The 15,592-nt window shown below is 42.3% G+C and overlaps 1 protein-coding gene across 1 annotated transcript in view; it reads right to left on the bottom strand.

The window, feature by feature from the left end:
- The window catches only part of ATP8B1 (ATPase phospholipid transporting 8B1), a gene marked incomplete at its 3' end in the record, with an annotated part of 62,621 nt that overhangs the window by 28,620 nt on the left and 18,409 nt on the right, over positions 1-15,592 (bottom strand). Inside the window, exons 2-3 of the mRNA XM_081929478.1 lie at positions 3,577-3,768; positions 191-288 (exon numbers count right to left, since the gene is read on the bottom strand). Coding sequence (XP_081785604.1) covers positions 191-288; positions 3,577-3,754 — 276 coding nt within the window. The 5' untranslated portion in view covers positions 3,755-3,768. The remainder of the gene's footprint in view (positions 1-190; positions 289-3,576; positions 3,769-15,592) is intronic.

Genomic DNA, 15,592 nt, shown 5'->3' with positions numbered 1-15,592 from the left:
TGGATGAAGGATAAGAAACGTGTGGTTCTCTAAATACTATTAAACTCCAACTCCCATCAGTTCTATCTAGGGTCAATGCTCAGGGATGATGGGAATCGTACTCCAGTAATGAAAACCAACGAACCATGACTAGTTGATCCCTGGACTAGGTGAAGGTCCCCTTCAACACCATGATTTTAAATCCACTTACTGCATATTTACTTTTCTTAAGGCACAGATAAGTCGTTTTCATAAATTGAGGCTGTTCATAGAAGGCACGATCATTTGCTTTAACTTGCCAGCCGCATTCTGAAAAACAAGAAAATGAAAACCATAAAGTGTGACCATCATGAACTTAATAATCAAGTCACTGAAAGCAGGAAATTTATTAACTCCCACCGGCATATGAAGGCTTGAATGGTTAGAACCCCCGTCCTGCGTCCTGGTTAGCAGTCTAAGCATACCCAAGATCAAAAAGAAACTACAAATGCAACACAGATGAGCCGTGGAACAAGTGTTCTGCTTTTAAACATTTACTCCTTGTTCAAAGAATTAACAGAACAAGGAATTCCAAACAACTTCCCTTGATTTGCTTAATTTCAAAACTACCTACAAGCTGCTTACTTTTGCTTCCGCTAAGGCAAAAGTGGGAGAACAAGTTAGCCGTGGGAGAGAGAAATAAGCTTTACTACCGGAATGACCTTGGGGAGAACATCCCAGGTAAATACGATGCAATTTGTGGTGATGTCAACCATTTGTCTTTTAGAAAGTTAGCAAAGAACAGACTGGAAATCTCACTTAAAGGTTATCCTTATGACTCATCTACTGGTGGATCTAGTGGAGAGAAAAGTTGATTTACTGCCACAACTGTTTTTCTTCATCTCAGGCCTACTTTCCACATCAGCATGTAGAGCAGGCTTCCTCAACCTCGGCCCTCCAGATGTTTTGAGACTACAATTCCCATCATCCCCAACCACTGGTCCTGCTAGCTAGGGATCATGGAAGTTGTAGGCCAAAAACATCTAGAGGGCCAAGTTTGAGGAAGTCTGATGTAGAGCCATTGGCAGGGTGGATAAAAATAAATGATTTATAAAAATAAAAAATGGATTTTTAAAATGGATTTTTAAAATTTAAATTGGATTTTTTAAACATTTAAATTGGATATATATATATATATATATATATGCAGGTTTTGGTGTCCTCGGGTGTCTTCCCGTGTAAAAGTTGGGGTGTCTAGGCGACGTTTCGACGAGGTCTCACTCGTCATCTTCAGGCTGGTGCTTTCGGCTTCTTGTTACAAGAAGCCGAAAGCACCAGCCTGAAGATGACGAGTGAGACCTCGTCGAAACGTCGCCTAGACACCCCAACTTTTACACGGGAAGACACCCGAGGACACCAAAACCTGCATTCCTGTACCCGTGAAAATCTACGAAAGCATATATATATATATATATATATATATGCTTTCGTAGAGGAAAAATCTTTCTAAAGATAGTTTTCTATTTAACTTACATTATAGTCCTTCAGGAAATAAGGATTTGTTTTCAATTATGTTGCATGAGGCTTTATATGCAATCTTTTAATATTTGGGTAAATGAATTCCATTAATCCATTCACAATGTCATGCTCTTCCAGAGGTTTCTGTAAGATTATTCGGGGCAGTTTTTCTAACAAGAAGATATTATCACAGATGCTTCTTTTTGCAGTTTTCAAAAGTGTGAATTTGTGTCTGCAGAGATAACGTGTCTTTTCTTCACAGGAAAAATGTTGTAAAATAAACATACACAGAGTTGAGCGGGGGGGGGGGGGCGGGACGATGGGACGACCTTAATCCAATTGTTCCACTGCAAATTTATATACACAGAATCAGCCCCTCTTCAATACTAAGTTCCAAGAGGTTCAATGAATAGATTGTTTGGAGTGGAAGAGATCTGCACAAGTAGCTAAGTAAGAAGCAGTAAAAATGAAAGCACAACCTTGTGAGCGGAATACTCCACAATTCTTGGGATCTTTGTGTAATAATTGTGCAAGTCAGTTGCATGTCTGCGCAACTCAGACTTGAGGCAAGTGCTGAAGGCACTTCGGGGCTGGCAGCCTCTTCCCAATCCCACTGGGTTCAACAACTGCGCTAACACTTAACTGTACAGAATAGGCACCTGAACATAGAAGCAAATCCAAATAGGTGTGTGTGTGGAAATAGTAACTGGGATCTGTATGTCCTTGGAAGACCTTGAAGTGCTTGCCAGTCAACTAATAAGAGTTCGCTGGTTCCAGGCCCTTCTTCTCATTTGTAAATATTAATATTATACCAATAAGAATGAGCCTTCCTGTAAAAAAAATTAATGATTTAAATCAAGTCTTACTGACTAGTGATTTAAATCAAATCCACCCTGGCTATTGGTTTATGCATAAGTGCCAAGCTTGTGTGAATGAACTGTTTGTGTCAAATTGCACCTTGAGCCTGATAGTATATACCCTTTCAAAATCTACATTGCAAAGTCCTGAAATTATGATTATAGGAATTTCCATCACCACCACCCCACAGACAAAAACTGGCAGAGAATACTTGTAGTTCTGGGGATTCTCAGCATTTACTAGAACAAATTTCAGAACTGCAGCTGTTATCTTTGCTGAGTTTTCTTGCTGAGAAGTGGGCTAGTCCATCTAAGCAGAAACGAGTTATGTATTTTTGGAAGTACATTACATATTTGGGGGGGGGGCGTTTCTGGAGTGCCAGAAAAACTAAGTTAATAAAAGTAGAGGAAAGTATGCTTTAAAATGTGGTGGTTTATGAGGGTTAAAAGAAGGGGGAAGTGATAATTTGTACAGTATTGCATCAACTTGAAAATTCAAGCTTGTGAAAAACAGAGTTGAAAATAGTTGGGACAATCTTGTTGCCACCTGAGGCAAACCACAAAATGGAACCCACCACCACAACCACCACCACAGCAAGGAAGAAGGAGTGAGTGAAGATCTCCATCAGAAACAAGTTGGGAAACTCAAAACAGCCTTACTCAATGGTCAAGTGGAAATCAAAGGCCATTGCAGTGAGGAAAATGGACCCGCTCTGAATCTTGTTGGGTGGGTGCACAGCCCAGGAGACCCCAGAGGGAAGCCCTCACCATTTCCTTCCTAGGGGGTGGGAGTATACCAGCCGCATCTCCTATTCTCCAAGAGGCCACTGGGGAGGCAGCCAAGGGGGTGGCAGATTCCACTACCAAGGAGAAGGCCCAGCTATCACTGTTGCAGTGGAAGCAACAGCAGCAGACAAAGACTTCCTTGGAGCTGCTGCTCCTGTGGATCACCTTGCCTTGGGTGTGGGCCGGCCCCAGTGATGGACACCAACTTGGATGGCTTTAAAAGAGGATTAGACAAATTCATGGAGAATAAGGCTATCAGTGGCTGCTAGCTATGTTCTGTCTGCTAGCTATACTAGTTAGTGGGTGTGCCACAAGTGGGGAGAGTCCCGTCCCACTCAGGCCCTGCTTCCCATTGACATCTGGTTGACCACTCCACACAGAACTGAATGGGCCTTTGACATGATCCAGCGCGGCTCACCTTACATTCCCCTTCCGGAATCATTCACGTCCAACTCACCTTTTCTAAGCGTATCTCGAGTCACTTCCACCTCTCTGTTGATGCGGTTTTGCTCTGGCTCGACAGGAGGTGGAACGTCCAATTCATCCTCTGTCTCATCATCGCTATATGGCACCTCTTCGTCGTTGGGTTGGGAGTCCTCGTCGAAGGTAGTTTCCGAATCTCTTTCCGAATTCATTCTCCTAGCCGTTCCTAAAGCCGGAAATGAAAGCAAACCCGAGTTCAGCCTAGCAGGATAGCCATAGGATACAGCCCACCCCCACCCACACCCCTGAGAGACTTTGCAAGCTGGAACCAAGTTCTCTTAGCACCACTTAAAAATAATAATAAAAGGTATTAATTTTTTTCTGAATCTCAGTCATGCGTCTGTTTTCAGTTGCCTGTCTCCTGAAGTGGTTGAAGTCTCTCACCTAAGACATAGTCCCTGGTAACAGATTAAACTGCCAAAGGAAGTTGGGCTGAGAGTCCTGTAGTCTTGTGCAAATACACCTAGGAGTTTAGAGGCAGTAAAATGTAATGGTGGTGGTGGAGAAACGTTAAAGGATCATTTTCTAAGTGAATAGGTACAGCTAAAAACTTCGAATATTCCAGCCTCAATTGTTCTTGGCTCATGGTGCTAGCAGACAACCAAGTTCAAGGTGGACTACTGAGGAGAGGGCATATACTTTACATCCAAAGGAAAGTCAATTCACCCATCGAATTCCTCTCAAAGAGCCAGAGGGTTTTAGCTGTCTCCATATACATGAGCAATACACATGCATTCCAGGCATTAGATCATGGATGGTGAAGATCCATTGGACTCCAACTCACATCAGCTCCCAGCCACGATGGCTCATAGTCAGGGATGATGGGAACTGAACCCCAGAAACATCTGGAGGGCCACAGATTCTTTATCCCTGCAACAAGACTTCCCATTTGAACTATCAGAGAAAGGAGGGAAATAAGCCTCGATGTGCACATCTGCCACAGTGTCAACAGTTGCCCAAACTTGATAATGATTTCAAGGATTAAAAATGCTCCACATGCACTATATAGTTGTTGTAAACAAAGCTGTTGTCTTATTATCTCCCGTATTAAAGATGAGGAGGACTGAGGCAGAGAGAGAGAGAGAGAGAGAGAGAGAGAGAGAGCACAGTGTGCCTAGTGAGCTCACACCAGATGTTAAAATTTGATCCAAGGACTTTCTGATTCATTGCTCTCATTCTTCACCTAGCCTACACTGGGACTTCTGCACTCATCCCTTTTTAGCCACCGTCCTCGTCATCGTGGCAAATTTAAACACATCAGAAAAATTCCCAAAGTAGTGTACAGATAAAATGCAGCTAAAATCCAAAAAACAAATGTAGGCAACTGAAAGATGTGCTTTCAAAAACAAAAAAAGTGTAATTGTCAAATTTATCTGCAGCTCCAATCTTATACAGGCTGAGTTATACATACAGCATTTGTTTCCCCAACACTATACACAAGCAAAGACAATCCTAGATTTCTTCTTGATATCTGCATCCTGCAAATATACCTTATTCTCTCATTCACTTGGAGATGCAAATTTACCGTATTTTTCGCTCTATAAGACGCACTTCCCCCTCCTAAAAAGTAAGGGGAAATGTGTGTGCGTCTTATGGAGCGAATGCAGGCTGCGCAGCTATCCCAGAAGCCAGAACAGCAAGAGGGATCGGTGCGCAGCGATCCCTCTTGCTCTCCTGGCTTCAGGGATAGCCCCGCAAAGCTTCTTGAGTGCAGCGGGAGTGCTCCTCCCTCTTCGCTCAAGAGGCTTTGCCTTGCTTTCTTGTTTCTTGTTTTCCTCCTCTAAAAACTAGATGCGTCTTATGGTCGGGTGCGTCTTATAGGGCGAAAAATACGGTAGTTAATCAATGTATTAAAACTCAAATGTTTCACAAACCTTTCTTTCAACAAGTGGCAGGATCTAATAAAATTACCACATGCTTCTATCCTGCATGTGTACAGAGGGTGGACAGCTATCCGTCAGAGACGCTGGAGCTGCAGTCGGCATTACAGATCCTGCATTGCAAAGGGGCTCAGCTGGATGACCACTGAGTACACATTTTCATCTCTAAGGATCATTTGCCTAAGGCACAACCCTGGCATTGCCACCTGCCTTCTGCCAAACGTAGCTCGCACTCAGTCCCCAGAAAACTCCTTAGAATGAGGTGCGCAATTATGCAGCCATCTCTTATCAGTACAGCAACTGAATACTAAAAAGCAGGCCTTTGAAGAATATGTTATTAAATAAAATTTCTGTGGATTTGTGTGTGGAAATGAATAATAAAAGGGAGGAAGCTTACATATGTGCTTCAGGGATGACAATAAAGGCAATTTTCCAATAAAACACAACAGCTCAAAGAAGGGCACCTCTAATAGACCGTTTTGTTTCTTCTTAACGAAGCCTAACAGAACAGAATATGTTGTATTGTGAAGTATGACTACAATCCTTCTCTCTCAGGGGAACTGAACAATGGTTTTGCATCAGAAAGTTGTAATTTAAAGAAGACACACAGCTTTACCCTCTGCCAAGCATTACACCCTACCCCACAAACTGATTGACTGATGATTTAATTTGTATACTGTTAATATAAGCAGTATGCAGAAAACTGAAACAACAACATTGCAAAGAAGTTACAAAACATATGAAAATCAACATCAATTCATTTTCCTTCTGGCACACCCTCTTCCTCTCAGCCTCTGGGTTCTCTCCTAGGGCCCAAACAAACTCTCAGCTCACCCACAAAAGTCTCACAATAAGAGTGCCTGGAAATAGTCACCCTAGTCTTTCACTCCAGACTTGCATTTTACAGACTGGCCCAAGGTGGATGGTACATCCTCAGGCTGCCCACAGTTGTGTCCCATTCAGTTCCCCTCTCCACACCCAGTTCCAGGTGCAGCACAGTTTGTTGAGTTTCCCGGGGGGTCCAGAAGATGGGTTGAGGAACCTATGCTCCTCTGAAAAATTGCTGGATGACAGCTTCCACCATCCCTGATCATTGGACTCTGCAGGCTAGGGCTGGGGCAGGGCAGGCAGGGAGGTTGGAGCCCAACAACATCTGGAAAGCCACAGGTTGCCCATCCTTGCAATAAAGCTTGTTAAAAAGTACTAAAAATTTCATAGGTAAGAAGCATATGCAATGGGAATCCAAAGCTCAAGGGAAACTCATTTGAAAGTGGAACGAACTTAAATAGTGTTGAAGTTTAATATGAATGTCACTATGCTTTAGGCAAAACAAAAAAAATTCCTTCCAGTAGTACCTTAAAGACCAACTAAGTTAGTTCTTGGTATGAGCTTTCGTGTGCATGCACACTTCTTCAGATACACGCGTATATCTTCAGTGTGTATCTGAAGAAGTGCGCATGCACACGAAAGCTCATACCAAGAACTAACTTAGTTGGTCTTTAAGGTGCTACTGGAAGGATTTTTTTTTGTTTTGACTATGGCAGACCAACACGGCTACCTATCTGTAACTATTCTTTAGGGTGCTTAATGAACAAATTAGTTGGATTAGATCATTACATTTAAATTTGAATTTTATCAAATATAAAAGCTGCCTTTCTGGGATGTATAAAGGAGGTAAGCTTACAATTCTACAAGCGGTTACCATATGCTAGAGGGAAGGGCTGTTGTCATTGCTTCATTTCCCATTACTTTGACTGAAGCCGCCAAAACAGACTGAAGAAATAAAAAAGTGTGTTCTAAAATTCAGAGCCCTGACAATTAAGATTTGGTTTAAAAGGAACTTGAGTGGAACTGGCGGAAATGACTGGCAGAATCCAAGACCAGGGAGAAGAGTCGGTGGAAGAAGACTGGAAAAAATTGAAAGATTATTTACAGAAATACTGTAAAATCAATGAATGTTAGAAAAATGTTGGAATGAAGTTATATGGCTTTAGCAGAAATGTTATAAGGAACTAAGTACAAATAGATTGTTAATGTATTAAAGGGAAAAATAAGGTTAGAATATGTTAAGATAAATTACAGGACAGAAAACAGAGGAAGATGGAAAGGAATTGCTGAAACAGTTAATTGAAGTGGAATACAAAAAGGGAGGTGTGAGGAGGTCGTTGAAACAAGTGAATGAAAGATAAGATACTGAAATTATTGGATGTGTTTTAAATTGTGTTTGTTTTGTTTTGTTAATTCAATGTTTTGGTGTTAGTGTTATGTAGTGTTTTTGTTTTTGTATTGTATCGTATTGTTTTGTTTAATTATTTTTCTTTCTTTTGTAGTCTTTAAACTGTTAATAAATATTATTTAAAAAATAATAATAAAAGGAACTTGAGTAGGAGAATGGAGCTCCACATCCCTGGGCAAGAATCACAGCCTGCATAGAGACAGTAGTCATAACAGCCCAATTCCGGTCCTCAATCATCCATGCCACAAGGACTTTAAATCATGATTTTCCATTTGAACTCTAGTAAGGCTACATAAATATGCTTCCACACCTGCATATACTAGGAAGACTGTTTTTGCTGTTACAGTGTAGGCTAGGGAGTGGCCCTGTTAATGCCTAACAGGGTAATAAAACACACACACAAACCAAAGCCTTTCAGCCGCTCCCCTAACCAACTGTTCAACAAACTCTTTGTGCTGGATACCGGATATTCATAAAGAAAAGAGTATTATGACCCTGAGCAGTTCCTTTGCAAAAAATAATAATGAGAGAGAATCGTGACAAATCAGTTATGCTAACTACCCACACACCAGATCCCCATTTTATATGAAAGAGGTTCACTGCTCATGAGACATGTACAATTGCTTTTATTTTTTAAAAAAAATTGTAGACCGCCGGGTAAGCTGAGCAACACACTCCAAACAGGTTTTTAGAAAGAAAGAAAGAAAGAAAGAAAGAAAGAAAGAAAGAAAGAAAGAAAGAAAGAAAGAAAGAAAGAAAGAAAGCCTTCTGGCGTCGATTTAGTTTCTGAAGTCCTAAATGCAACTTGGGTGATCTCATTCTGACTCAGCACTATTTTTCTCCTTCATCTCAAAACACAACAAGCCTTTATTGCTAATAAAGGGAATAACAACAAACTCAAAGGAATTGTGTATTGTGCCACTTAAATCAACAGTCAAAGAACTAAAGCAACATGCCAGTTTCAAGGATACAACCTCTCTCCCTAACTAGCTTTCAAACTCCATGACTGCTTTTTTGTTGTTGTTGTTGGTTCAAAGGCTAAAGCAACGAAATGTGTTTTAGGTCGCTTGGAGACCTTTGGGCAAGCAGGCGGCTAACAAGTTAAATAAATGGTGGTGGTGGTAAATAATAATAAAGCAGCACATGGGACATAACATAAGTTACAGGCAAGAGAGTATCTGCATATGCTTACTTGTGAATGAGATGCCCTTCTGCATCAAATGATTGCCAATCTCATAGATTTGTTGAAAGGATATGGAGCAGAGGGTTTTGTTGATTCTAACTAAGCAGAACCTAGGTAATTCATATTATCAATCATTTTAGGAGGTATGATTAGGAATGGAGCGCTTCCTTTGAAAATGCAAGAGTTTTGCAAACTCCAGCATGGCAACAGTCCCACTTTCCCAGAACCATTTCTAAGGACCACAACAGTGTCTTTGCTTCTCCACTTTCAGCAATCCCTTTTGATTCAGTGGTTCCCATCAGATTCAAAAGAAGAATCCTTCTAAAAACTTGAACTCATGGAACTTTTGTCTGCCAATCGTCCAGACAGAGAAGGTTGCTGCTTGAAAGCAAACCTTTTTCAGTAGCCACCAAGAGTTTCATTGTCCACTTAATATTAAACAGACCAAATATTCGCAGCAGACAGGATGATATCATGTCATAGGGAAATCGTCATAGGGAAATTTCTTTTCTATCCATGGGTTTCCTCGTTTTTGTATTTAATAGCGCCCCAGAATACACACTCTGCAATTAATTATGCTCCTGAAATAAGCACTTTTTAAGACACTTTCATGTCAAGCACAGTGCAGAGCTAATAAGAGTTTAAGGCATCTAATTCTTTTCTGCCACTCACTCAAGTCAATGGCTTTGCTCAACGCAACAATCAGGTCTGGGGGGAAAACCCCATGTTTTACCTCTTTGTAAAGGTAAAGGACCCCTGACAGTTAAGTCCAGTCGTGAACGACTCTGGGTTTGCGGCGCTTATCTTGCTTTACTGGCCGAGGAAGCCGACGTTTGTCCGCAGACAGTTTTTCTGGGTCATGTGGCCAGCCTGACTAAGCTAATTCTGGCAAAACCAGAGCAACACATGGAAACGCCGTTTACCTTCCCGCCGGAGTGGTACCTATTTATCTACTTGCACTTTGATGTGCTTTCAAACTGATAGGTTGGCAGGAGCTGGGACTGAGCAATGGGAGCTCACCCCGTTGCAGGGATTTGAACCGCCGACCTTCCGATCGGCAAGCCCAAGGCTCTGTGGTTTACACCACAGCGCCACCTGCGTCCCTTACCTCTTTGATTACATTGTATAGTCTTGCTCCTGAACCATGCAACTTTGCTAACTTCAACAAAATGTTTGATGTAAGGTCGTCCAGGAACCCTATCCCTTGTACAGGTGACAAGGTGAACTCCTATGTCCCTCCTCAGTACCCAAAAGCTCAGCCAACTAAGCCAATGCATGCTGCATCGTCATCCCACCCTCAGTAGCACATGGCAGTACATAGGGGGTAGCCTTCAACCCACTGAGGCGAGGAGTTTCACTGGCACAGGGAAAGCAAGCAGACTGCCACTTGCTTCTTCCTGGTCTGGAAACCGGTTTGCTGGCCTAGGTCAGCTGAGCCCAGGTACGCTGAAGACTCAGATTTGAACAGGTTGCAGACTTGTTACAAGCTCAAAGGAAGTGTGACCTTTTACACACCCCTTTACTCTCTTTCCCAACAATCATTTTGGGCATTGGAAGGGGGGGGACTATTCAGGCTCAGCCTACCGTTGCCTCTGAAATAACTGCAGATGAAGGAAGAAAGATGTACCTTTCTCTAAGCCAATTCTCCCCACCCTAGCCTGACTGATAAGTTGGGAGGGAAGGAGCAAACAAAAAGCCAGTCATTTTCCTCTCCTCTGCAATTACACTTGTGTATGCATATAGATAACATGGAAGGGCCTAGCGATGGATTAAACAAGTTTCGAATTCTGGTCTCCAGGTATTAGCACATCAGGTGAATAGGTAGGGAGCTACAGTGACTTCATGACGCCACAGTCTATACAGCAACAGCATTTGCTGAAGGTATACCAAAAGCTTGTTGGTGCTGCCTGCTGTACTTCCAAACATAAATGGCAATCGTCCATCCTCAAGTGGCTGTCTTACATGCCTCAGCAAACATGCAGTTCACTCAGGACTTCCCAGCATATGGATAGAGCTGTTTAAGGAGACATTTGAAAGATTATACGTTTTTTGTTGCAGCCTGAAGGAAGGCACTGGTGTCCAGACTGTCATTCCAGCAAGCTAACAAAATAGGTAGGAACCAGTGTTTTACTGAGCCAGTAGTCATTGACGTCACGGTGCAAGAACAGCAGCAGCACAGCATCCATTTTTTAAAAAAAGTTATATACAGTCATACTTTGGTTTTCGAACAGCTTAGTTCTCAAACGTTCGGCTCCTGAACGCCACAAACCCAGAAGTGAGTGTCCTGGTTTGCAAACTATTTTGGAAGCTGAATGTCTGATGGGGCCTCCGCGGCTTCTGACTGGTTGCAGGAGCTTCCTGCAGCCAATCAGAAACTGCACTTTGGTTTCCAAACATTCTGGAAGTCAAACGAACTTCCGGAACGGATTCCGTTCACCTTCCAAAGTACGACCGTACTGTGTTTAAGCCCTTTGCCTTTATTTCTGAACCCTTAAGTTATATGCACTGAAAACTAAGTAATTTGCAGGAAAAGGAAGTTCCATAGCAAATGATCCAAAACAGGATCTCTGAAGGAACTCATGCTCATTCTTTCGATTACTCAGGCATTTTGCTATTTCATTATTGCTATTCACTTGTTGCTATTTTTTTAAATGCCAGCTTTCTGCAAACTAAGATAGTGCACGAAAAAAATCAAAGCAGGAACAGCATTATAAATAACATTTAAACATATGTCTGTGAAAATCATATTTTATCAGGAGAAATTGCCTTGTGAAAATTTGTATATGAGGCAAAACTGCACACATCACATGTATACAGCAGGAGAAATTTGCACACAAATGCTGAAGTATTTTCATTGGCAGGGGGGAATTCGCAAACCGAAGTGAAAATGTGGACGACTGGACTGAACAAAGAATGGGGGATTTTTTAAAGTTACTTGAAAGAACACTGTGAACAACTGAAAACATTAGCAGGATTTTGAAAACACTTTCAATGAAGAGAGAACTATGATAAAAAAAATTGAGTTTTAAGAATACGATACGATGCAGTTTGAAAATAGTATCTGGGAAAACCATGGAGGGGTGGAGAGAAGTTCGGGGATTCTGAGAATCCTGTTTGTTAAATAAAATAATAATAATTTATTATTTATACCCCGCCCATCTGGCTGGACTTCCCCAGCCACTCTGGGCAGCTTCCAACAAAATATTAAAATACCGTAATGCATGCATTAAAAGTTTCCCTAAACAGGGCTGCCTTCAGATGTCTTCTAAAAGTCCGGTAGTTGTTGTTCTCTTTGACATCTGGTGGGAGGGCGTTCCACAGGGCGGGCGCCACTACCGAGAAGGCCCTCTGTCTGGTTCCCTGTAACTTGGCTTCTCGCAGTGAGGGAACTGCCAGAAGGCCCTCGGCGCTGGACCTCAGCATCCGGGTAGAACGATGGGGGTGAAGACGCTCCTTCAGATATACTGGGCCGGGGCCGTTTAAAGGTCAGCACCAACACTTTGAATTGTGCTTGGAAACGTACTGGGAGCCATGATTATGATTTATGTATGATGATAAATGTTAAAAGTGAAAATGAATTTTAAAATGTAAAAAGAAGAAGAAGAAGACTGGAAGAATGAGCAGCTGATACTGGCAGATCCCCAGCAATATGGAATGAGAGGGATAGGAAGATCAGACAGTTAACCTTGGTTGGGGTAGCGGGTAGTATTACAAAAGTGTCCCTGTTTTCATCTGCGAAACATTGAGCAGCATGTACTCTTAACAACCTTTCCTTCACACCCGCTTGCTGGCACAAATGCTGTGCCACTCAGTATGCACTTTTCCTGTACTTTGGACTGCCTCAGACAACCCACCCCTTTGTACATGTATGGATCTCCACTTTGGGGACAAAGGGCTTTTCGATAAGATGACATGTTCGAGCCTACCATGCATATACAAAAATCGAGCAATGAAACTATACAAGACAGGCTACAGCTCATATATGTACGACTGAGCGTACCAACACAAGACTACCCAGACAGGTGGCGTTCACATTTATGAGTATATTCCACATGCAACTGGAATTCTAAGAACCATGCACAATGCTTGCTGAAGAACAAATATTGCAATAATGGAGAAGGGTGTGGAAAAGCAAACACCAGATCTTTTGAAGTTTCAGAGCCTAAATGGAACAGGTATTCTCTCTCCTGCCTCCACACTTCTCCTGGACGTCTTTCCAATTCCAAACTTGCTCTAATTATCCTTTTCTCCCTGCCATTCTTCCTTCTGTTGAGTGACAACAGTGCCCTCTGGGCACAGGATGAGGACTCCAGAGGGAACCATAAGCCGAATACTACCAATGCCCAAACTGGGTCACATTTGCCACTGATCTGAAAGGCAATTGAGGAAATGCCAAGTGGCAAAGACTCCCACAGGAAAAGAAGCTCTTCTGGTGCGTCACTAACACCTTCTCTACGGTACTGAATTACTTCTACCTCCTCCACAATCCTGATTTACCACTTAACTACCCCCGCCCTGGTTCAACTAACCCCAAGAAAACTTTCCCCACCAAGTACAGCAGTTGTCGCAAGAGTTGCCGCTGGAATCTGTTTCCTAGTTTACAACAACTTAGTGCCAGCAGCACAACCTAGGGTGCTGTGATCACAGATCCATACATCCCCAAGATCCGCAAAAGTACCATATTTTTTGCTCTATAAGACTCACTTTTTCCTTCCTAAAAATTAAGGGGAAATGTTTGTGCGTCTTATGGAGCGAATGCAGGCAGCTATCACAGAAGCCAGAACAGGAAAAGGGATTGCTGCTTTCACTGCGCAGCGATCCCTCTTGCTGTTCTGGCTTCTGAGCTTCAGAATATTTTTCTTCTTGTTTTCCTCCTCCAAAAACTAGGTGCGTCTTGTGGTCTGGTGCGTCTTATAGAGCGAAAAATACAGTAGTTATACACAGGCAAGTAGGCTGGGAGAGCTTTGGGCTTGTTGCTCTCAAAACAAAAAGCGTTTTTCGAACCAATGAGGTTTTCAAATGTAGTTTAGGATAAGGTATCATGGTCCCTTGACCAAAGGCAGTGCTTAGGGAGGCAAAAGTGATTGGCCACACCTAAGGTAACTATTTGGATCCCGGCCTCTTATCATTCAACTAATAAGATTCTTAATCATTGCGATGGAGAGGGGGCAGGCAGAAAGAGGTCAAATATATTACAGATATTGTGTTGCTGGAGAGGTGCAATTCCTGAATCAGTAGTAGAAGCGGCACGGTTGTCTCTCATTCACTAGAGCAGGGGTAGTCAACCTTTTTATACCTACTGTCCACTAATGCATCTTTCTTGATGGTAAAATTTCCTTACCGCCCACCAGTACTCGATGGAAGGAGGATTCAGCTTGTCCTGTAGAACCCCCCTACTGCCACCTAGCATCCTGAAACGCCCACTAGTGGGTGGTAAGGACCAGGTTGACAACCTCTGCACTAGAGTCAAGACACACATGCTCACCTAATATACAAGGCAGAAGAGTGTCTGTTCAGGTGGAATAAAGTTCAGATGGAATCTTGGAGAATCAGGTGGCAGTAGAGGAGTAGACATGATAAACTGCAGTTAAAAACTGAAGAAAAGATGCATTAAGGACTACTATGCACTCAAACGTCAGCCAGTGAAAAATGTAGCCACACAGGTAATGGCTGGTACCAGGAAGTTGATTCGGTACACTTCATGTGTATTGTACCAGTTGCACTGTGTGACAGTGTGTTCCCAGGCCCAACACAAAGTGCTGGTGGTGACATTTGAAGCCCTAAGAAGTTTGGGTGTGGGTTACTTGAAGGACCGCTTTCATTCTCACCGACCTGCCCTTATCATGCCATCCATATCACAGGCCCCATTCACATACCCACCTATGAGAGCAAGCAGAATGGCAGGCACACAGGACAGAGCCTTTTCAGCAATGGCCCCACTTCCTGTGAAATATGCTTCCAAGTGAGATCGGGCTAGCCCTATCCCTATAAAATTTCAAGCAGGGTCTAAAGATATCTCTGACATTTTTATAGAATGGTTTTAAGTCATCTGGGGATATGGCAGGCTGTTTTATTCTATTCACGTTGTGTCATTTACACCTGCGATGGGCAGGCTCTTATTTTAAGGTGATGATTTTAAAACTAAAAGTAGGTTTATCTTCCAGCTGTGTTTTGCTGCCTTAAACCACATTTGTTGCACTTTCCAGCATTAAAATATGTTAAATAAAAAATTGATATTGAGAAAGAAAAGGAAGACATGAGAGAAAGCAGCTCTGGGCACAGACAGCAATTAGTTCCAGAAAGAATGATTGGCGGTAATGTTAAGAAGCAGATAAAGGAGGCCAAAAGTAAAATATAAAGACAGCAACACAAGATCTCTAAGAGTTTACATCAATCACAATATTCAAGTGCCTAACACAGGCTGAATACATACTTCTACAGTTCCCTCTTGTCCATTTAATTCTTCACAAAAGGATCCGTCAGATATGCACAACATATTGAGGATAAGCAATTGCTCTTGTCATTTTGAGCAATCCCTAACCAAACAGCCTCATGGAATATTATCCTTCATTAAAGTTGTATTAGTTGCCTTTAATTGCTTAAAGATGTATTAATTGCTTCTGTAACAGGAGATTCTGCCAGAAAAAAAGAGTCCAATTTGCACAACCAGATATGCTCCGAAAATATTAAC

The sequence above is a fragment of the Podarcis melisellensis genome, assembly GCF_964234715.1.
Source record: "Podarcis melisellensis genome assembly, chromosome: 11".
Classification (NCBI taxonomy): domain Eukaryota; kingdom Metazoa; phylum Chordata; class Lepidosauria; order Squamata; family Lacertidae; genus Podarcis; species Podarcis melisellensis.
The sequence above is the reverse complement of the archived record's forward strand: the minus strand, read 5'-3'. Positions and strand labels throughout refer to the sequence as shown.